The sequence below is a fragment of the Coffea eugenioides genome, chromosome 2 (assembly GCF_003713205.1).
Source record: "Coffea eugenioides isolate CCC68of chromosome 2, Ceug_1.0, whole genome shotgun sequence".
In the NCBI taxonomy this organism is placed as follows: Eukaryota; Viridiplantae; Streptophyta; class Magnoliopsida; order Gentianales; family Rubiaceae; genus Coffea; species Coffea eugenioides.
Window position 1 is genome coordinate 3,694,518 of NC_040036.1, and position 23,141 is coordinate 3,717,658.

Below are 23,141 nucleotides of genomic sequence, written 5' to 3' on the forward strand. Positions count from 1 at the left end.
TGCTAAATTAATAAATAATAAATAATTACAAGCATGTTATGAAATAATTAAATATTGCGGATACCTATTACTTTTATCTCATCCTCTACCTCTAGATAGTAACAAATCTTTCACGTTCTTCAAAATGATAAAGTTATCACGACTTTTGAAGTAATAGAAATGACACGACTTTCAGTAAAATTATCATGATTTTAAAGAAAGTTGCACGATTGTCGATAAAACAATCATGTATCGTGAGAAAATTGTATCATGATTTTGAAAAAATTAACTGCTATTTTTCCCTGTAAATAGAAATGTAATCGAGTCGAATCAAATTCGAATATCACCATACTCGAGATCAACTCGACTTGCAGAAAGATTACTCAAGATCGAGTTTGATACATTACTCATAAAACTCGAGTAACATCTAAAATCCATTAATTATCCTTATAATGATTTTGACAGATATGTTTCAAAAATTTTACAAATGTTTGTTTCTATTAATTGCACATATATTGATGTGTGCCATGGGCACTTTATATAGATATATATATAAAGCATGAGGTGTAGTTTTCATGTTATTTTTTTTTCAATTTTTTAAATTTTACCCTCAGGAAAGAAAGATTTATGAAAGATACCTACTACAAGTTCAATAACTTTTATTAACTTTTACTATTTTAACTTACAATAACTTCTTTCTAATTTGTTCGCCAAAAACAATAACCAGTTTAGATAACTCCTATGTGTGATAGTTTGATATGAAATGCCGTAAGTGATTGCTTTAAACAAAAGATCTCAACATTTGTATAGAACTAAATAAAACTTTCAAGTTTCACACATATCTCTCCACAATGTTTTGCTACTTAAATTCTTACCTCATGACATTGTACGATAAAAGGGAAAACTTGGTTCAAATCTCCTCACCCTCTCTCTTATTGGAAAAATAACTTTTTTTAGAAAAAAAGAGGGAAGAGTTTGAAAAAAGAAATACGAGGAACAAATTAAAGTTATTGTTTTATTTTGTTGTTTGGATAAACAATCAATCATAGATTATTTGGTTTTTTGATATGTATAATAACTCATTGGAGAGAGATTGTAAATTAATTTGTTTGCAAAAAGTATATTAAAAAAGATTTGAAATAAATGTCTAACTCTTTTATACTATAAATGTTTATTGCATTAGGATAAATTTTTCATCAAATGAAACTTGTCATATAATTAAAAGTAATCATTTTTGGATAAAATAGCACAAGATTGCATACATGAATAAAATACAAGTTATCATTTTGTTACTGCAAATATTTTTTTTTTTTTAAGAAAGCAATATGTAACCTCTTGTTATCCAAGTAATGTAGGCACCAAAAGTACAAATTTTGTTTGTCTAGGTACTCACGGAAAGCAAAAATAGAATGCATAGGTATTTTGGACAAATTTTTTTTGTGGTTTTTTTGTGTTGCATATTGTTCTTTATAATACTTCTGATATTGCAAAAAAAATGATTGTGAATTTTGTGTTGGGATATTAAGAAAATCAATTGAGAAAAAATCTAGTTTAAGATATTGTATAATTAAAAAAGCAGGAAGAGACTTTGATGCTTAGAAAATTTGAATTAGTATTCATTATGGTTAAGAGTCATGCTTTAATACAATCGATTTGGGCCGTCTCTCAGTCCTATAACTGCCCCACTGCCCCTTACCATATTTTTGCATTGTGTGTTGTCGTAATCTTGTTGTTTCTCCCCAGCTACAGCAAAACTCCTTTTCTTCACCAGAGATGAAACCAGCAAGAACACTGAACCATCAAACAAATAGCCCCGCGCCGTGAGCCACAAATACTAATTTGTACTGGTATATGATTCAACTTTGACCCACATCAATCACAAATGCCCCCGCGTGAATGGTCCAGCGGCAGCGCCTCTCACTATTGAATCTTAAGGTCACAAGTTCGAGTTTCTGCTCCGTTGGATTCCTCCGCGCACTTAACGTGTTCGGGTTGGATTGGAACGCCGGGTCAGGATCGCAGGGGATTAGTCGGGTCTCGTAAGGATTGAATATCCTGTATCAAAAAAAAAAATTCAATGGACCACAAATAGTAAATTACACTACCATTTGATTCAACTTTGACCCACATCGATCGAGCAACTAGCTCCATGCCGTGGACCACAAATAATAATTTATAGTCTATTTAATTCAACTTTGACCCACATCAGCCAAAGCCATCAATAATGAACACGCACTAAACACTAAAATATTATTTATAGTCTATTTAATTCAACTTTGATGACCCACATCAGCCAAAGCCATCAATAATGAATATGCACTAAACGCCAAAAATTGTTTACAGTCGTACCAGTAATCGTAAACATTGCACCAAGATAAGACTTTAAAGATAAAAGATTATGCATTATATAAGACTTTAAAGCCAAAGCTCACTAATGCTATCTCCTGTATGCATTATATAAGACTTGAAAGATAAAAGATTAAAATTTTGTATTCAACTCTTCTCGAATCAATTTTTGTTATAGTTTATCCCTCTTCCAACAAGTTTTATCTTTCTTAACAAATTTGAATTATTTTTTTAATCCATATGGAGTATATTTATTATTCTTTTTTATCTATATACAGTAATTTTACTTAGTGTGATTTTAATTGTAACGTTGCCAAATTTAATAACATTGATAGGAATTGTTGATAAGAAAATAGATTATTGTATCTTTTGTATTTAATTGAAATCAAATATGCATTTTGCGGTTTATAATCATTGTAAAAATTTAAAAAATCGCCTCAACGAATATATATCAAATTTTTTATATGCTTTACAATTTTTTTTTTACCCATGTTAGTACATTATAATGAATATACTTATTGTATATTTTTAAAAATTTGTATCGTTGTTTAAGGCTTAGAATGCATTAATATTTTAGACATTGGTGACTTTTTTAATTATTAGCAAAGCTTGGGCTTTCTTTTATCCCATTTTGACCCATTTCCACTATTTCAAATAAATATTTCATTTTTTAAGTAAAAATTTATTTTTCTTGACTCAATATGTTCACTTATTAGTTGAGCTAATACAGTCAATACAATTTGATTCAATTGGAAAGAATGAACTATTTTCTAACAAAAGATAGCATGCTTGATTCTAGTTATTGATATAAGAATTGTGTTAAGGGGTAATTTGTAAATATCGTATAAGTGACCTATAGTCGCCGGTGGAGCCACATATTGGCCAAAAAAATATTGCATTTTTAGGTATATTTTTTCTTGAAATTTTTTATTTTACTCAATTAATATGTTGTTGTGCCTTCACTCATTAAAAGAAATTTTTTTTACATAAGTATTATAAGACAACGCTGTCCTTGAACTAATAATTGCCGCTGTCCATTGTCCCGTCTTCTTTTTCCCAAGTTGGGAGCTTGCATATCCCTGTCGCGTCTCCCAATTTAGACAACGCTGTCCTTGAACTTAAATTCGATCTCAAAATCTAGTTCGAATGGACAAAATAAAAATAATTATTTTATTTTAAAAAATAAATAAAATAATATTTTTTAATAAATAATAAATATATTAAAGATATATATATATAATTTTATTATTAAAATAAATATATATATATTTAAAATCGATTCAATTCACGAATTAATAAATTAAATATTTTTAAATTCAAATTCAATTTAATCAATTCAAAGTCGGCTTGATTCGATATTGACCGAATTCGCGCTGACTTAAGCTGCTCGACTCGTATAGCTCCAACCGCAATACAACCATCCAAGTCATCAGCCAAACCACCTCTACTTCCATGATTAGGTTCGTAGCGCCCCATATGGGTAGTTGACTTGATTCTTCACCGAGGATTGTCAATGGGTCCGAACTAACTTGAGTTTTGCCCATTCGGCTGAAAGTGTTAATTGAACCTAAGTTTTGATTGAATTGGTAGATTTTGGGTCAAATATTAGACACAAATTAAATATGCGTCGAAATTGAGCCATATTAGACTCCGATTAAAGTTCAGCCTATATATGAAATTATATATATTATAATATTTATAATTTATAATTATACATATTATGACAAAATATTAATAATTTATAATAATTATAAAATATATATTATAAATAATTATGTATTTAATTATGAATTTGGACTAATTTCGAATTCAATCCAAAACTCATATAATAGTATAAATTGAATTTGAGTCTTTTAATGTAAGCTTGAAGCCTGATAATTCATAATTCAAAATAGATGATTGAAGGGCTGAGGGTCTGTTGCGACTTGCGACAAGTTCGTAGGACCCACGTTGAAAGGACATATAGATGATTTGGAGGAATTGTAATTCTAATTTGGAAAATAAAAGTAAACGGAGAACAATTGTGCGGTTGAATGATTAAGAACCGTAAAGATTGCGTGACAGGAGAGGTTTTTGATATTTTAGAAACGGTGAGGACAGTGAGACTATTAGAATCCTCAAGGGAGGTCTATGAAATTATCCCTAATTAAAATGATATCTGCAAATCTATTAGCAAAAGCTATCTAAGGGTCTGTTTGATAATATAAAAAAGTGCTGAATCTGAATTTTTTCAGACATTCAGATGTTTTGAGTGTTTGATAAATGAAAATCTATTTGCTGAACTTGTTAAGCAGTGCTGAACCTGTGTGTATTTTTTTCAGCACAAGAATCCTAACTGAATGCTTAATTCTGATAAGAATCAATAGAATTACTTCAACTACCTTTTCTTATCTACCAAATCTACCCTTGTTTGTTAATTATGTTCAAAATTCTTATCTAATTAAACAACATAATATTCTCTATCTAACGATTTTTAGTTTCTCTTTTCTCCCTTTTTAATGACTTTCACATCTTCTCCATACTTCTAATATAATATATTTCATCTTTTATATTAATTTGATTTAAAAATAAATATTGTCATTTTCATACCTAACAATTTTAAACTAATTAAATCATAGATTCTATTTCTTTTTTGAATGAAAGGATATAAGGGCAAAATTGTCAAATTAAACTTATTAAGCATTCAGCTATAAATATTTATCAAACAGCATAAGTAGGTTTAGCATTAAAATTCAGACATTCATATATTTTTTTCAGTGCTTAAAATTCAGCAAATTAATTGTTTCAGTATTCAGATTTCAGAATTCAGACTTCAGAATTCAGATTCAGTTTTATCAAACGGAACCTAACATGGATTTAATTCAGATGTGTTTCTAAATCAATCAATACCAATTTGTCAAAATTTAACCATTGTGATCTCTTTAGAATGAAGAAAAATATTATTTTAGTTCCTTGAAGACACCTAAAATAAATTTTAAACATAATTGGAGTATTTTTTTTTTAAATTCTTGCAAGATAGGATTTAAGAAAAGGAGAGCAAGAGGGGGATTTGAAGTTAAGACTTCTAAATTATGTGACCCTAATATGTGCAAAACTTTATTTTTATTAGTGTTTGTCTGTGAACATACAGAGTAATTTTTCTAAGTGAATTTTCAATAGATATATTGGTAACTTTAGTAATATTGCAAGAAGTTTAATATTCATTTACGATAAATTGGCTACCATGTCTTTCGTGTGTAATTGAAACTAAATACTTGAGTTTGTTTAATATTAGGTGTATATTAATTGTTAAAAGTTTATTAATAAGCCTATTAATTTTTCTTGTGCAAAGCAAAATTCGATGATTTTTATTATATTATAATCCATTGATGTGTAAAATTTTTTAACAATTTAAAATGCAAATAACTTTCTTGCAGAGTAATATGAATATATTAATTACTAAGATTTTTTATTTAATTATTTATATTGTGAAAATGCCTTACGCAATTTCACAACTAGTGTATATATAAAAGTAAAATTTTCTATTAAATTGTTCTTTATTTCCTATGTGATGCATCTAATAGAAGAGATTGATGGAACAATTATTAAGTTGGATTTTACCCATTTAATATATCCACACATTAATAATTGTTGTGGTTCAGTTCTCTTCTAACAACTTTCAGAAAAAGCTTGGAAAGGAGGGCCTTTTAAACTTGTCTATTCCATTCTAGCATTTGGTATAATGCATTTATCTGGGAAAGCCCTCTCCACATGGAATATCCATTCTAACTTTTTTTTTTTTTGAAATCTCATCCCTCAAAAAAATTTAGAGAAAGTCCTTTCCACCTTTATCCTAAAATACTTAACTAGCAGGATGTCAAATTTATCCTTATATATGTTTATACTGCATCATGATATATTAGCCTATTTATAAGCTCAATCAATATTTGAATGTAAATTTTTATATTACTAATTTTCCTTGTATTTAAAATAATTTTTTTTATATACTAGAAAACAAATGTTTTAGGATACCTAATTCTTTGACTTTTGAGCAATTGTGCAAGAATTTGAATCTTACCATAATTGAAACTATATTAAAAATAAATTATAATTGTTTGAATTCATGTAATTTATATTTTACGTTGCTACTTATATTGTTAAAAAATGCAAAATTTTAACAAAAAGCTATAAGACATATTATGTCTTATAAACTAATCCAATGTAATTAAGTCAAATTTGTATTTAATACATTCCATTATGATATCTAAATATTCATTATACCAAATATTTTAAAATGACTAAACATTTCATTCTGACTAGTTAGTTTTCATGTATAGTTCATGTTTGACTTACAGATATTATTTGCATAACACTTGCATTTACTAATAAGAAGGAATAAATGCAAATTAAAATAATAAATAGGCCAAGGCGGTTGATTGTAATTAACATCTATACTATATATAAAACCCGAGAAAGAGGTTTGAGGTTGACATTAGGGTTACCATTTATCTTCACTTTATGATTTTTTTTTGTTCTCATAAAACCTACTTTTACTTTAACTATTTATAATTACCCATGACTATTTTTACTTTTAACTATTTAAATATACATTTTAAACATAATTACCCCTAAACATTATAATTGTCAATATAAACTTATTTTATGAAAAATATTTAAAAGATTAAAAATTGCTTCAATAATAATTTTTTTTTAAAAAATATGATCATAAATATTATGTATTTTTTTTTAATTGCACATACATTGGATGTGCATTGAGTACTAATACATGTATGATTTTCCACATATTAATAGAACTATGCAACTGGGCAAGTCATCAGGGCCTGATTATGATTATTAAACTTATCAACAGCTGTAGCCTTTGGATTAACCAAAGCGACAAAAAAAAGATGCGGAATGGACTCCGTGCCTTCATCTGACTTGACAGATAAATAAAAGGGTTAATTCCACTTTGTCCCCCCAAACTTTGGACGATAATCCACTTAAATCCCTGAACTTCAAAATGGGACACTTAAGTCCCTAAACTTATAAATACCTCCCACTTAAGTCCCTGAACTTATAAAATGCGACACTTAAATCCCTAAACCCTTATAAAATGGGACACTTCGACCACCAACGGCATTCAAGATTTGTTAACAATTTTCCTTAAGTGGGAGGTATTTATAAGTTTAGGGACTTAAGTGTCCCATTTTGAAGTTCAGGGATTTAAGTGGATTATCGTCCAAAGTTTGGGGGGACAAAGTGGAATTAACCCTAAATAAAATAAAGTAGCAAGTTGCCGGTTGTTTTACTAGTATTTTTTTTAAAAAAAAAATTATGATTAAAAAATTGATGAGGTAAGCGACAGGAATCAGCCCGAATTGACATGACAAAACCATTTGCTCTGTACCAAGTTTTGTCATTTTGTCAGTCAAAAAAAAACGGCTTTGCCAGCTGTCAAATTGGCGTTAATTTTTATGTACTGTGGTTTTCGAAAGAGCAACAACCACCCGCGGGCCCCCTCCTATCCTCCCACGTGACGAACGCTTTGAACGTGCCGACCGTAGGAAGGACAAACGTGGGGGAGACACGGGCGAGGACTATTAATTATGGTGATGGAAGCCCGACGCGACATGACATGCGTTTTCGAATTATTTTACTCTTTAATCAATTCAATTAATATTATCTAATGGTTATTAATATTTCCTTTGTCCCATTTTGATAATTATAGTTTTTTCACATAATTTAAGAAAAAATAATTAATTTTGTTAAAAAAATAAATCTAAGTTGCGATTATATCTTTACATTAAATAGAGTATAACTTTATATTAATTATTCATAGAAACTTGAATTGATGATTAATTTGAATTGATAGTCAAGAAAGAATCAATCCTCATTTTACATAATTTCACATTAAGGGTCCGTTTGTTTCGGGTGAAAATATTTTCCAGGAAAATATTTTCCTAATTTCCCGTGTTTGGTTGCACAAAAGTTACTGAAAATATTTTCCTATGTAAAATATTTTCACTCATCTTATGGAAAACAACTTCCCTTCCAAACTTACTGAAGTTATTTTCCGAAATGCATGCATCCCGCCTGTAGTATGTTCCAAACTTACTGAAAACATCTTGTAGTATGTTCTTTTTTTTTTTTAGTGTAAAACAGGAGGACTCGAACCCAAAACTCTTCTTTACACTCCCCCCCCCCCGTACCCCCCCAACCCCCCCCAGCTCAAGTATTTAATTATGTATAATAGGGACATTCCTTTCTAGAGAAACTTTCAGCAGTGAGAGTGCAAGATCTATGTCACAATAAGCATGCATGTGATTGATATTTGACACTAAATGGCCACAATTGTTTATTGGCTTAAGGAGATATTTTTTATTCATATATACCATTCTCCAAGATTTTTTAAAGTTAAACAAAGAGATAATTTTCTTATTTTCCATGGGAAGAATATGTAGTATCAATGTGTTAGAAAGTAAAGATAAAGAAGTGTGAAAATATTTCAAAAACAAACACCAAAAAATGAAGTAAGAAAATATTTTCAATAAGCTAACCAAACCACTTGAAAATGATGAAAGGGAAATGATTTTCATGGAAAAATACTTCCATAGAAAATATTTTCCCAAGGAAAACATTTTACTTCCAACCAAACAGACCCTAAATCTAAATGTATTAAATGGGGTAGGTTAACAATCTATATTAAATAAGATAGTTTATACCAATAACAACCTATATTGAATAAGAAGGGTATTTTAGAGACATTAAAAGATTAACTACATTTTTCAATTGGAAAGTGGACTATAATTTGGACAGATGAAAAAGAAAAACATAACTATCAAAGTGGGACGGAGGGAGTACTTGTTTAGTTCAAATGTTTAAGACAATTTCACTAGCCTCCCCTGAAGTTTATAAAATTACACAAACCTACCCCGAGGTTAAGGTTTTGATAATAAAGTTAGTCCAATAAAAAAAAGTAACATTAAAAAAGTACTTTAAAAAAAGAGATGAAACTTTTATTTCATAAATACTCCTTATGAAACAAGTAATATACACATTTAACTACTAAAAAAAGTTCACATTTAATAAATGAATAAATCTTATATACACTGACAGTGTATACACTATCACGGTTGCATACGACACATATGCAAAATTTGGATTTTAAATTCAAATTTGGATTATGTGTCATGCATTTAACGGTGAAAGTGTATATACTATTAGTGTATAGAAAATTAATTCTTAATAAATTATATAACACAAATAAGTAACAAAACTACACTAATGATTACAAGATTCTACAAAACAAACTAGTCATCTCTTTTAACATAATGCTTGCTATGATTCTTGTAATTTTGAATAGAAAAATTTTCGAATTTTACTTTTCTTTTCCCTCATTTCTCCCTTTATATCCATGAAATTACTTTAAAATTGTCTCATTTATTTCTATAAAATTACTTTACAATTGTCAAGTTGCATGTTTAGTTTAGACCATCTTTTAAGTCTCAAATACATTTCATAATCACATAATTACCTGTGATATGTTTCATGTATTTTCGGCACAACATATTCTATATATTTTCTATCATTAATGCAATTTTTTTGTTAAACAAATTGTGCTGGATGATTTTCAATTAGTTTATTAACAATATTCACTTCTGTTTTATCAAAAAAAAAAAAAATTGTTTTGGTACCATATGACTCAACTTAGACATGAGGCGAAAATGGAGTTGCATGATTTTGTCGCATAGGTATTTGACAAAGAGACGATGAATAATACTCATAGAAAGTTGTGTTTTTTTTTTCATCTCACGAGACACTCTCCGGTGGAAAGTGATATAGGAAAGTCTTTGAACTGCAACCCGGACTCATGCAGCTTATTGAGCTTTCTTCATCCTGCTTTGACAATTCTCCCTGTTGTCCATTGATCCTATGTGTACTCTGACTTCCATTATATCTTTGACCCATTGTTTTTGATGACCGAATGAAACATTCAACGTGGCCTAATAGATTTTTCTCCCTCTTCTTCACCTAACCTTCCCTTTAAAAGCATCTTCATTTTCTGTGGTTCCCCTGTGGTCTGTGTTTTAAATGTATTAATGCCCCAAGTGATACCCTAAACTATTCGGACGAATTCATTTAATCAATTGGTTTCTACTTAGCTTCCCAATTTTTGTTCCGAAGGTTGTATGGTGGGTTCAAATTTTAATGACTTTATATAAGCTCTAATTTTCCCTTCTAAGTTTAAAAACAAGGCATATCAGCCTTTTTCTTAACAATTTTGGTTAAGTATTTAATATTTTACAATTTGACATACAAGAGTAACAGTAATATAATAAAAACTATTGTTTAAAGAATACGAGTTTAATATTAGTTAATTTGTTTGAAAATTTTGCTAACTCAATTTATTGTTATTACTTTGTTATTATCCTTATTGTTTGATTCAAAGTCTAAAAAATTGAACAAAGTATATAGTATTAAAGTGAACATTAATCCAACAAGAAAAATTTTAATGATAATAAACATATTGTCAATAGACTTCTAAAATTTCCAGCTTAGGTTTCATGATATAAAGGACTTTTATTGCAGCCAATTTCTTTCTTTTTATTTATTTTTTTGAAAAGAATAGAAGATATTTTAATACAGTTTAATAAAGGATGCTAAAATTAAGGGTCCAATTACGCTAAGCTTCTTGTCATCTTATCATGATAATTTCAACCATTTTTGTTTTGAATCTCCAAGTTATCATCTTTCTTTCTTTTATTTTTTGACAAATAATTTGTTCTCCCCTAAAGAATATTAAGTATGAAATCTTGATCTTAATAAACAAAAGACGCTCTAACATACTAATTCGGGATGGGACTTTTATAAATTAGTAAAAATCAAATGAAATGATGAACAAATTCGTATATCTCGTAAAAAGTGATCCATATAATTTAAAGTTTCTTTATTCTTATGATTTTCACTTTTATTGAAAACTTGTAAAATATAGTGTGCAATCATATGACACTAATTAAAATCACTAGTTCTATATGAGAAGAGTGATGATAAGTTAAATGTGTGATTTGAAAAGTTGAAAGGAAGTTAATATGTGAGAAAGTATAATTTGTACTAATAATTTTTTTGTGTAAGTGTGGAGTTTCGAACTAAAATCTCTTCCTTACACTCCCTCTCTCTATATCATCCAACCATCCGTCCCCCCGCATAATTTGTAATTAAACCTAGCAAACAGTTTTTAGAAAGATAGCCCATTTTATGATTTTCCCTGTTCACATATTTTATATATCAATTAAGTAGTAGTAGTAATTTAGAACACAATCATTTCACTCAGTTTGTCGGCATTCCCAATTTTCGTTTTGAAAGGATAGAATGAATAGTGGGGCAGGAAAAAATTGAAGGAATGATTGTGGGAATTGAATTCAAAGTTATGAGGCAGTAGAGTTATCATCAAAAGATAGAGATAGAAATTGGTTGGAGCCTTCCCAAGTAAAGGATAGGAAATATGTGGCTTCCGTGGTTCAATGGCGTTTTTGGACCGTTAATTAAAATTCTACACACGATTATAAAAAAAAAAAAAAAAAAAAATTCTACACCCTTGTGCTTGACTGACAACCTCCACAGGCGAGCCACAATAAAAAAAGCAAGCAGGAGTAGTTGAAATAAGAGGCAGTGCGGACCGTAAAGAAAGCATACGAGAAGGTAGAGCCATTCGACCCAATGGAACTTCCCTTCACCTTCATATCTCTCTTTCTTTTCCTAGCCTTTGTTTTAAGTCTCATCAAGGGATTGAAGAGATTAAAAACAACCCAGAAACTACCACCATCGCCATGGAAGCTACCTTTGATTGGACATATGCATCATCTGGTAGGTTCCCCATCGCATCAAGGTCTCAGAGACTTAGCTCGGAAGCATGGAGCTTTGATGCACCTTCAGATGGGTGAAATTCCTTCAATTGTTGTGTCGTCTCCACGTTTAGCCGAGGAGATTATGAAAACACACGATCTTTCCTTTGCGGATCGGGCAGAGTTTCTTTCAGGTAAGATCGTAGGCTATAACTGTACTGATATTGCTAGCTGCCAATATGGTGATTACTGGAGACAAATGCGTAAGATATGCACCCTGGAACTTCTAAGTGTTAAGCGTGTCCGATCATATGGCTCCATCCGGCAAGAAGAGGCTTCTGTTCTTGTTGCATCGATTAAGGCTCTGGCTAGTGCTGGAGAGCTAATCAATGTTACGGAAAAACTAACCTCATATACAAGTTCTACTGTTTGCAGAGCAGCATTTGGGAGAGTAAGCAAAGATAATTACTTGGCATTTTTGCCACTAGTCAGGGAAATAAATAGCCTTTCTGGTTCTTTCAACATTTCTGATCAGTTTCCATCCCTCAAGATTCTTCATCCACTCATGTCACTGAAGACTAAGCTGTTGGATGTCCACCACAAGGCAGACAGAGTATTGGACCATGTAATTGAGAAGCATATAGCAAAGACAGAACCAGCCATAGGTGAAACGGACCAAGAAGATCTAGTTGATGTTCTTCTAAGAGTTAAAGGTGGTGGTAACCTTCAGTTCCCAATTACCAACGATAACATCAAAGCTGTTATCATGGTAAGATTCTTTCCCTTCTTCACTTCTGGTACTCTTTCAGGTTCATTTATTTTATCAAACACGCTGACTTTAAAAATAAAGAACCTAGTATTTAGACTCTAATGATAGTGAAAGCGTGGAGGAAGTAAATCGCGAAGTAAATCGCCCTTCGAGTTCTAAGTTTTAGCTTCATGATTAACTTGCCTGTTTTGTTTGTAACAAAGAGTTTTGGCATTGATGCAGGATATTTTTCTAGGGGGAACTGAAACTTCATCTACAACAGTGGAATGGACGATGTCCGAGCTGATGAGAAATCCAAGAGCGATGGTCAAGGCACAAAGGGAAGTACGGAAAGCCTTCGTAGGAAAGAAAACAATTGAAGAAACTGATATTCAAGAATTGAAGTACCTAAAGTCAGTGATCAAAGAAACTTTGAGGCTACACCCTCCTGTCCCTCTATTGGTTCCCAGAGAATGCAGGCAAGAAACTGAGATTGATGGGTATATCATTCCCATCAAGACAAGAGTTATAGTTAATGCCTGGGCAATCGGAAGAGACCCCGAGTATTGGGATGATCCAGAAAGTTTCAAACCAGAGAGATTCGAGGACAGTTCCGTTGATTTCAGTGGATGTCACTTTCAATATGTTCCATTTGGTGCTGGAAGGAGGATTTGCCCAGGAATTTCATTTGGTTTAGCAAATGTTGAGCTTCCTTTAGCTCTTCTGCTCTACCATTTCGACTGGAAACTCCCAAATGGTCTCAAACCCAATGATTTAGACATGACAGAGACTATGGGAGTAACTGCGCCAAGAAAAGACAATCTTCGCTTGCTTGCCACTGTGTATGATGCATCACTTGACGTTAGCGCAGAAACATAGGGCATGAGTACTTTCGGTGAATATGTGAGAAGTGGCTTCCAAGTCATTTGCTATATTCACTCTGCTTTATGTTAATTTCCTTTAAGATATAATAATGATATTTGCTTAATAACACCTTGCACTAGTGTTTTAATACCATAAAAAAAGAAGCGTTTGTTATGCTTTTACAGAATTTCTAATGTAGAATAGCAGTAGCATGACAGACGCTTGTGAGTCAAACTCACAGATGCTATTCTTCCGATTTTTTCATATTTCCAAATAAGCGCCTAAATTAACTTAATTAAAGAACCAGCCCAATGCATCACCAAACTCTAACCGCCGTATAGCTGCACGTCTTTCAATTAAAGAATCTGATGTTTCACTTGACGCTTTAATATGATGGATTTAATTTCGGTTTTACAAATTCGATTGGATAGCTTTGGAAATGTTGTTTCTAGCATGAATTTTTTTTGGGATAATTGCAGAAACCTCCCCTGACTTTTATAGTAATAGCATTGACCTCCCCTATCAATTTTGAAATAGCACTGACCTCCCCTATCAAAAGTTGGAGGCAATTTAATAGGCAAAAGTGGGTCAATTTACCAAAGTACCCCTGACATGATTTAATTTTACCAAATAAATGTGATGAGTACTTTCATCAAATTCAACAAAACATTTGTTAATAAAAATTACACTAAATTAACTATTTCTGCGTAGTTTAACTAATTAACTAAATAACTAATAATCTAATTAATTAATAACTAATTATCTAATTAACTATTAACTAATTAACTAATTATCTAATTGTTAATAGTTATTAACTAATCAAACTATTTCTGCATAATTAAACTAATTAACTATTAACTAATTATCTAATTAACTATTAACTAATTAACTAATTATATAATTAACTAATTAACTAATTTCTGTTTATCTAATTAACTAATCTCTATTTATCTAATTAACTAATTAGCTAATTATCTAATTAACTAAATAACTAAAGCTGTTGTCTATCCGAAACTAATAAACTATTTGCATCTTAAACTAATTAACTAATTAGCTGCTTAACTAATTAACTACCTAATTATCTAATTAATTAATTAACTAATTTTTGTTTATCTAATTAACTAATTAACTAATTAACTAAAGTTGTTGTCTATCCGAAACTAACAAACTATTTGCATGTTAAACTAATTAACTAATTAATTGCTCAACTAATTAACTAAAGCTATTGTCTATCCTAAACTAATAAACTATTTGCATGTTAAACTAATTAACTAATTAGCTGCTTAACTAATTAACTAACTAATTATCCAACTAATTAATTAACTAATTTTTGTTTATCTAATTAACTAATTATCTAATCAACTAATTAACTAAAGTTGTTGTCTATCTGAAACTAACAAACTATTTGCATGTTAAACTAATTAACTAATTAACTGCTTAACTAATTAACTAATTAACTAAAGCTGTTGTCTATCCGAAACTAACAAACTATTTGCATGTTAAACTAATTAAATAATTAACTACTTAACTAATTAACTAACTAATTATCTAATTAATTAATTAACTAATTAACTAATTTCTATTTATCTAATTAACTAATTATCTAATTAACTAATTAATTAAAGCTGTTGTCTATCCGAAACTAACAAACTATTTGTATGTTAAACTAATTAACTAATTAACTGCTTAACTAATTAACTAACTAATTATCTAATTAATTAATTAACTAATTAACTAATTTCTATTTAACTAATTAACTAATTAACTAGAGCTATTGTCTGTCCGAAACTAACAAACTATTTGCATGTTAAACTAATTAACTAATTAACTGCTTAACTAATTAACTAATTAATTAACTAACTAATTAACAAACTATTTGCATGTTAAACTATATGCAGTACGCATTACCTATTTAAAGTATCGGCTCTTTATAGGTATTTTACTTTCAAACATTTAATTTATGATAAAAATATCAATGTTTGTAAGTAAAATTCAAAAAGTGTTACAAAAAATATCAATATTCTTAATTTCAAATATTTAATTTATGGTCCTATGCCCCTCCCTTTTTGTAAGAATATTACTGTAACACTTTTTGAATTTTACTTACAAACATTGATGTTTTTATCATAAATTAAATGTTTGAAAGTAAAATACCCATAAAGAGCCGATACTTTAAATAGGTAATGTGTACTGCATATAGTTTAACATGGAAATAGTTTGTTAATTAGTTAATTAGTTAAGCAGTTAATTAGTTTAACATGCAAATAGTTTGTTAGTTTCGGACAGACAATAGCTTTAGTTAATTAGTTAATTAGATAAATAGAAATTAGTTAATTAATTAATTAATTAGTTAATTAGTTAATAATTAATCAAATAATTAGTTAATAGATAATTAGTTAAGCAATTGTCAAGCAAATAATAATTGTCAAGCAAGAAGAGGGCAAAATTGGAAGAAATTTCTTATCTCACTTCTACAAAAGCCGTTAGGGAGGTTTCTGCAACAAATTGTTACTGTTCAGGGGAGGTGAATGCAATTTCTAAACCTAGAGGGGAGGTCAGTGCAAATGTCAGAAATCTCAGGGGAGGTTTCTGCAATTATCCCTTTTTTTTTTTTTTTAAACACTTCAGAAAGTCTTGGATTTCACCGTAATTGCTTTTGGTGAAATATTTTCTATGTGAAGTGGTGGAAGCGAGCGGAGAGCCTGCAAGGTAGGTAGAGGGGGTGTTGGGAATATGGAAATTTAGGAGGGAAATTATATTAATGCTTTTCTATTTTCATGCCACCGGACAAACACGTGACTTGTCTCGTGCAAATCTCGAACGGTTGAGAAGCATCACTAACTTGGTTTCAAGTTTTGCACGGCCATAATGCTACTTTCCTTCTAATGTGTTACAACCATTATAATTTACGCAAATGCGGGCGGTGCGAATTTGTAAAATGTATATGTCGAGTTTTGCCTAGTACATAAATTTTTTGTTTGGAGAAAAAAAAAAGAGAGGAAAAAAGAAAGAGAAGTATGAGAATACAAAAAAAAAAAAAAGGGTGAAAGGAAACATTTGTTCTTGAAAAATTCATGAATAATTACGTCTTGATATAAATAATGGAATTTAGCAGTTGAAAAATTTATTAGCTTTTTGAGTTTCATTTACCATAGTAGCAGCGGATAAGGAACCACTCGAATTGCTTATTGAAATTGTAATATAAAATTTGGAAGAAATAAAGAAGGATATTTTTTTATGAGAAGATATGAAGCATTTATGGTACAACCTTGATCTCCTATGTCAGAGCATTTGTGGACTTTTTTGGCTGAATATTGGGCAACCTTCATCTCTTTAATTTCCTTTGATACCTTGGGAATTTGGCTAATTTGAAGAGTAGCACTGCCTCTTTTTGATCTTTTACGTGACGGACAAAATGGCAGTTTTAGCGTTAAATATTTTGATTAATTCATTATTAGCGGGGTGTTCGCATAACTCCTTCACCTTCTCACGCTTCCATTCTGCGTCATTTTATTTATATGCATTTTTGTAAGCACAGTTTGCTGTCGTGCTCGCGCTCATGGTCCCGATTTCGTACGCAATTGTTTCACATCGATCACGATAATGTCGGTCTTGAATTGGGTGATGCACACATTTTAACAAATAATATTTAAAAATTGACGTTGACGTTGTTCTAACCATTAATATCAATATGGATTGATCTTAATGTTAAATACACTTCATATTTCTAAATACATGATACATGAAATCCCAATATGAGATCCAAATCATAATCTCCAATATGATACAGTACAATTATAGCCGCAGGAATCAAATATATTTGTAATAAAAAAGCACTACCTATCATAAAATAATAACTATCCTATGACTAGAGAACTAATTTAATATAGAAAAAAAAGAAGAGTAAATCACAAAAACAAACATATTAGTTTCAAAAAGCCAAAAAAAAGGACCTCTAACTCTGAGCCGAATGAATGAGCCTGAGATCTGTCCTAGAAGATGGAGCCACCAACTCTCTTGGGCCTAAATTTGATGTTTTGACTGATTGGGTTAGTAGACTAATTTATTCATTTATCACCTTTTTTCAAGGCAAAAATATCAGCCCTCGTCATTCTTTTTTGTCCAGATCGATGCGTTTCCTGGCTCTCGTAGTCCTTCCCCTTTCCTCTGTAATTAAATCAAGAAAAACCGCCTCAAATCTCAATTGACCTCCCACAGATTATATCCTTCAATTTTTTTATACCAAAAATCTAGAATGATAGAAGAGAGATGATTATGGTGAAAACACCCATCTTTTTCTCTGATTTTAGTGAATTTCTAGTCATCGAATATGCTTCTTTGTTGGTTTATATCAATTACTTGATGATTGTTTGGTTCCTATTGCTCGTTGAGTTTAGTGGAAGAAAACAAGGGTTTTATTTGGATTGCAATTTTTTAGAGTTTTTTTTGTAGAAAAATGTACGGTAGAAATTTGAAATATGTGAAACAAAAAAATTAGTGAAAAATATGTTCACGAAAAAATGTAATCATTTTTTGTTGAAAAATTGCTTTCCAAAGCCCCCAAGTCTCATTTATTTTCTATTTTTCAAAGTTAACTCGGTCGATTGCATCCTAGTTCTCAACGTGATGGCGCGTTACAAACAGGGTTTGGAAATCCAAGTCGGACCGTTCGATCGAACCAAGTTGTTTTCCAAGTTGGGTGAGACCTCAAAGACTTACTCTAGACCATTTGCCATGACATCCTCATGATATTTTAAATTTTTAGAATTACTTCATATATGTAAAATATCTATTTGTGCCATTTCAACTTTTTAAAATTACGATTTAACTCTAAATTGTTTAAAAGCTTTTAAATTTCTTGCTAACTTTAATGTTTCTCATGATAAAATTATTTTTAAAATTAATTATCTAAATAGTAAGTTAAATTTTATAACTTTTCAATATTTATTCATAAATATTATATTTTATATATTATTAAGATTTTATTCTAGTTTGTTCCTTTTTTTATTTTATTCTTTATTCATTATTCACACTTGGTACAATATAATGATTTCTTTGTTCTTGGATAAGCTGTGATTATAAAAATAAACTTATTTAATCTATTTATCATCGCCATAATTTTTTAAGTTACTTTCATCGAACTAATTTAGTTCTAACACATTGATCAACCAATTATGCACTCATATAGTATTATTCATTTTAGCGGTCTATATCACAATCAAAATAATATATTAATTATTTGTGACATATTTATGACGTCACAATACAATAACGGTTAGTCAAATGATTGAACCAGTGACCGTGACGTCACAGTAAAATTTCTGTTTCAATGGCGGGTTTGGATTTCAAAAACCTTGGTTACAGTTAATTTGATATTTTGGACATCGATATCATCTCACCGGAGCCATTGGGCCATTGGTCCAGTGGTCATCCCAAGCCTTCTTAGGCTTGGTGGTGCGGGAGGTCAAGGGTTCGAACCTTGCCTCCCACAAAATTTGTCACAATATGTGACGGTCTTCTTTGAGCAGTTTCGATGTGAGTACATCGAGTCCCCTCCCCTTTCCCTTTAGAATAGGCTAGTTTAGGTTATAGGAATTCTATCGTGTCGAAAAAAAAAAAAAGATATCATCTCACCGGCATGCACTGAGTCCGCTGCGCATCGTCCGAGTCAACTCGGACTCAGAACGATATGGTGAACTATTGTGTGGGTAAAAATAGTCATATAGTCAACGCCAACCAATTTGCAGAAATAGGAGGTACAGTAAACTGCAGAGAGAGCATACAAGAAGAGAGCCACACAGACACAATGGATCTACCCTTCAACTTCGTTGCTTTCTTTCTGTTCCTATCCTTTCTTTTAGCTTTGATCAAGGGGTTGAAGAGATCAAAAACAGCCCAAAAACTGCCACCATCTCCATGGAAACTACCAATTATAGGACATATGCATCATTTGATGGGTTCCCCCCCACATCATGCTCTCAGAAAATTAGCTCAAAAGTATGGACCTCTAATGAACATTCAGCTAGGTCAAATGACTGCGATTGTAGTAACATCGCCCCGTTTGGCGAAGGAGATCATGAAAACTCATGATCTTGCCTTTGCAGACCGTGCAGAATTCCTATCTGGAAAGATCATGTGCTATGATTGTTCAGACATCGCTTGCTGTCGATATGGTGACTACTGGAGACAAATGCGTAAAATATGCACCTTGGAACTCCTCAGTGCTAAAAGCGTCCGATCATTTGCTTCTGTTCGCCAAGATGAGGCTTTGCATCTCATAGCATCGATTAAGGTTCTAGCTGGTGCTCGAGAACCAATCGATTTAACAGAAAAAGTGTCCTCATACACCAGTTCCGTGGTTTGCAGAGCAGCATTTGGGAAGGTAAGCAAAGATGATCATGCTGCATTCTTACAGCTAATGAAGGAAGCACTTCCTATAGCAAGTGCCTTTGATATTTCTGATCTGTTACCATCATTCAAGATTCTTCATCCCCTCCTATCAGTAGAATCTAAACTACTGAAGATGCACGATAAGGAAGACGAAATTTTGGAAAAAATAATTGATCAGCACATAGACAACCAAGCAAGAAGAAATATATCCACGGGCGAGTATGGCCAGGAAGATTTGATTGATGTCCTGCTAAGAGTTAAAGAAAGTGGTGAACTTCAATTTCCAATTACCAAGAATAATATCAAAGCTGTTATTCATGTAAGTGCTCAACCAATTTTTGTCTTATTACGATTACATCTTTTAGTTTCAACTCTCAAACAAAGATTTTATGCATTATATGTGATGCAGGACGTATTTGGAGCAGGAACTGAGACGTCGTCCTCAATAGTGGATTGGGCGATGTCCGAGATGATTAGAAATCCAGGTGTGATGGCTAAGGCACAGAGTGAAATAAGGAATGCTTTTAGAGGAAAAAACAGGATTGAAGAAACTGATATTCAACAACTGCAATACCTAAGGTCAGTGATCAAAGAAACTTTGAGGCTACACCCTCCAATCCCTTTGTTGATTCCAAGAGAGTGTAGGGAGGAATGTGAAATTGATGGATATATTATCCCCGTCAAAACGAAAATCTTGGTTAATGCCTGGGCAATTGGAAGAGACCCTGAGTATTGGGATGATCCAGAATGTTTCAAGCCAGAGAGATTTGAAGAAAGTCCCATTGACTTCGCTGGAAGTCGTTTCGAATATCTACCATTTGGTGCAGGTAGGAGAATTTGCCCAGGAATTTCATTCGGTTTGGCAAATGTTGACGTTGCTTTAGCTCTCTTGCTCTATCATTTTGATTGGAAACTCCCGAATGGCCTCGACTCTAAGGATTTAGACATGAAAGAGACTGTTGGAATAACTGCTTCAAGAACAAACAATCTTCGCTTGCTGGCCACTTCCTATGATACATCATTTCAATGGTTCGAAGACTCGGCCGAGACCGGCCGAGTCGTCTCCGTCTCGGCCTAGTCTGAGACGAGACCGCAATGAAACGTTTACCGAATCACACCGAATTATTCCGAATCATCCCGAGTCAACTTGAATTTTTATTATTTTTACTACTTTTTTAATTATTTTTATTTATCATATTTTTTACAATTTTTAGAATATTAAATATTTCACAAATTCGCGTCTCGCCGAGATCGCGACCGATATGTCGAGACCGATATGGAAGGGTCCAAGCCGCGACCGCGACTTTGAACCATGTCTGTGATCCCTGATTTGAAAAATCGAGCTCTGTAAGCATAGTTTCCCTCTCCTTTCAAAGCCTATGATTTATTGAATGGAAACTTACACGGCCAATGTATACCTTATAATTTTCCCGGTGATAATGATATGTGCTTTTTTTATTTTTTATTTTTTGTATGGACAAACGCTTTAGAATCAACGGTGCCAAAGTAGATAAAACAGGCAGCAATGGAAGATCCCTTCAACTTCATTGCTTTGTTTCTTTTCCTATCATATCCCTTGGTAGAGCTTTTGTCAACCAAACGAAAAGATGGAGTTGTAACTTATACCAAGGTTAAGGATACGATACATATGCAGTCTGATAATTTCTATAGTACTTTAATTTTTTACAAACCGACCTTGAAATTGGTTAATATTCTCAAAGTGATCTAGAATATTAAATTTCAAAAGAACTCAGTACACAGAAAAGCATAAATTTTAGCTCATGTCACTGTGACCATTTCTACATATCAAATGTATAAAATCTTATCGCAAATTTTAATTATTATTCCTTCCTTGCAAATGTTTGGTTCTTGCAATTTTTTAAAAGAGTAAATCTTATATACACTGAAAGTGCACATACTTCCATCGTTTTAAATTTATGACATATATGTAAAAGTTAATTTTAAATTTTAAATTTTATATAATTATCATTAATTTAATGCATTCCTTTTCAAAATATGACAAATCACAAATAAGAAAAGAAACTACGAAATAATGGCGCACAACGATTGATGCGTGTAAGAGTTGCATTTTAAACCAAACGCGATATGGTCCTACACCGTATCGGCAAAATAAATACTCCTTCCGTCCCGTTTTGTTAGTCTTGTTTTCCTTTTTCGTCTATCCCAAATTGTAGTTCATTTTCCCATTAAGGAATGTAGTAATCTTTCAAATTGTCTAAAATACCCTTATTAAATATCTTGTTATTAATACATTGTTATTAAATACTAACCCACTACATTGAATACATTGAGCTTTTCCAATACATAGATAAATGAAAAGTCTATCTTTGTTATTTATTGGCACTATTGGCGGTAATTGAAACAATCAGGGTGCACTATTGGCGGTAACTGATATTTATTGGCACCATTAGCTGTAACTGATATTAATTGGCACTCTTCGTGATTAGCATAAGGGTATTTTAGGAAATTATTAATCTAAATTTATGTTTTCCACCAAATTAATTACACTTTCTTAATCTGTGTAAAAAAAAAATCAAGACCGGGACGGAGGGAGTATAACTCGTAATTGCCTTTTTGGACTAAAAGATGCCTTTTTGTGCCCTTCATGACAATCATGTGGCAAACAGACCCCACTGTTTTTCCAATAATTGGTGGCTTTATTGGACCTAGTTGCACGGCAAATTCTGCCATGAGCCCCACAAATGGGCCCACATCTGGTCGTTGAGCATAGTGACCATTTATGAGCTTCCGGTCAACATGGTCCGGTAGAAGCGCTGAAGCAAAGATTAAAATATGTTTTGTATAGCTATCACGCACCTTAGCGTATCTCACCAAGGTCGAGGTTAGGAAGACTTTTCTGCCCCTAAAATATATAAAAATATCTGGACAGAGATGTCAATTTGGGCGGCCTGCTGCCAATTCAAGGGCTGGAACATGGAGTTTAGGAATTGGTCAGCAAGCTAAGCTCTTGT

General features: G+C 31.6%; 2 protein-coding genes across 2 annotated transcripts; both read left to right on the forward strand.

The window, feature by feature from the left end:
* The first annotated feature begins 11,959 nt into the window (after positions 1-11,959).
* On the forward strand, positions 11,960-13,897 carry LOC113760951 (premnaspirodiene oxygenase-like). Its single transcript, XM_027303717.1, has 2 exons — positions 11,960-12,915; positions 13,138-13,897. Exons 1-2 carry the CDS (start codon positions 12,022-12,024, stop codon positions 13,771-13,773), a joined length of 1,530 nt encoding a protein of 509 aa, XP_027159518.1. The 5' UTR covers positions 11,960-12,021; the 3' UTR covers positions 13,774-13,897.
* A 5,521-nt stretch (positions 13,898-19,418) lies between these two features.
* Positions 19,419-21,591, forward strand: LOC113760950 (premnaspirodiene oxygenase-like). Its single transcript, XM_027303715.1, has 2 exons — positions 19,419-20,467; positions 20,558-21,591. Exons 1-2 carry the CDS (start codon positions 19,448-19,450, stop codon positions 21,224-21,226), a joined length of 1,689 nt encoding a protein of 562 aa, XP_027159516.1. The 5' UTR covers positions 19,419-19,447; the 3' UTR covers positions 21,227-21,591.
* Positions 21,592-23,141: the final 1,550 nt, after the last annotated feature.

Excerpts from the sequence above, each read along its gene's own strand:
- LOC113760950 (XM_027303715.1), top strand. The coding sequence starts at position 19,448 with ATGGTGAACTATTGTGTGGGTAAAAATAGTCATATAGTCAACGCCAAC. Across the intron at positions 20,468-20,557 it reads ATATCAAAGCTGTTATTCAT|GACGTATTTGGAGCAGGAAC; the intron begins GTAAGTGCTCAA and ends TATGTGATGCAG.
- LOC113760951 (XM_027303717.1), top strand. The coding sequence starts at position 12,022 with ATGGAACTTCCCTTCACCTTCATATCTCTCTTTCTTTTCCTAGCCTTT. Across the intron at positions 12,916-13,137 it reads ACATCAAAGCTGTTATCATG|GATATTTTTCTAGGGGGAAC; the intron begins GTAAGATTCTTT and ends GCATTGATGCAG.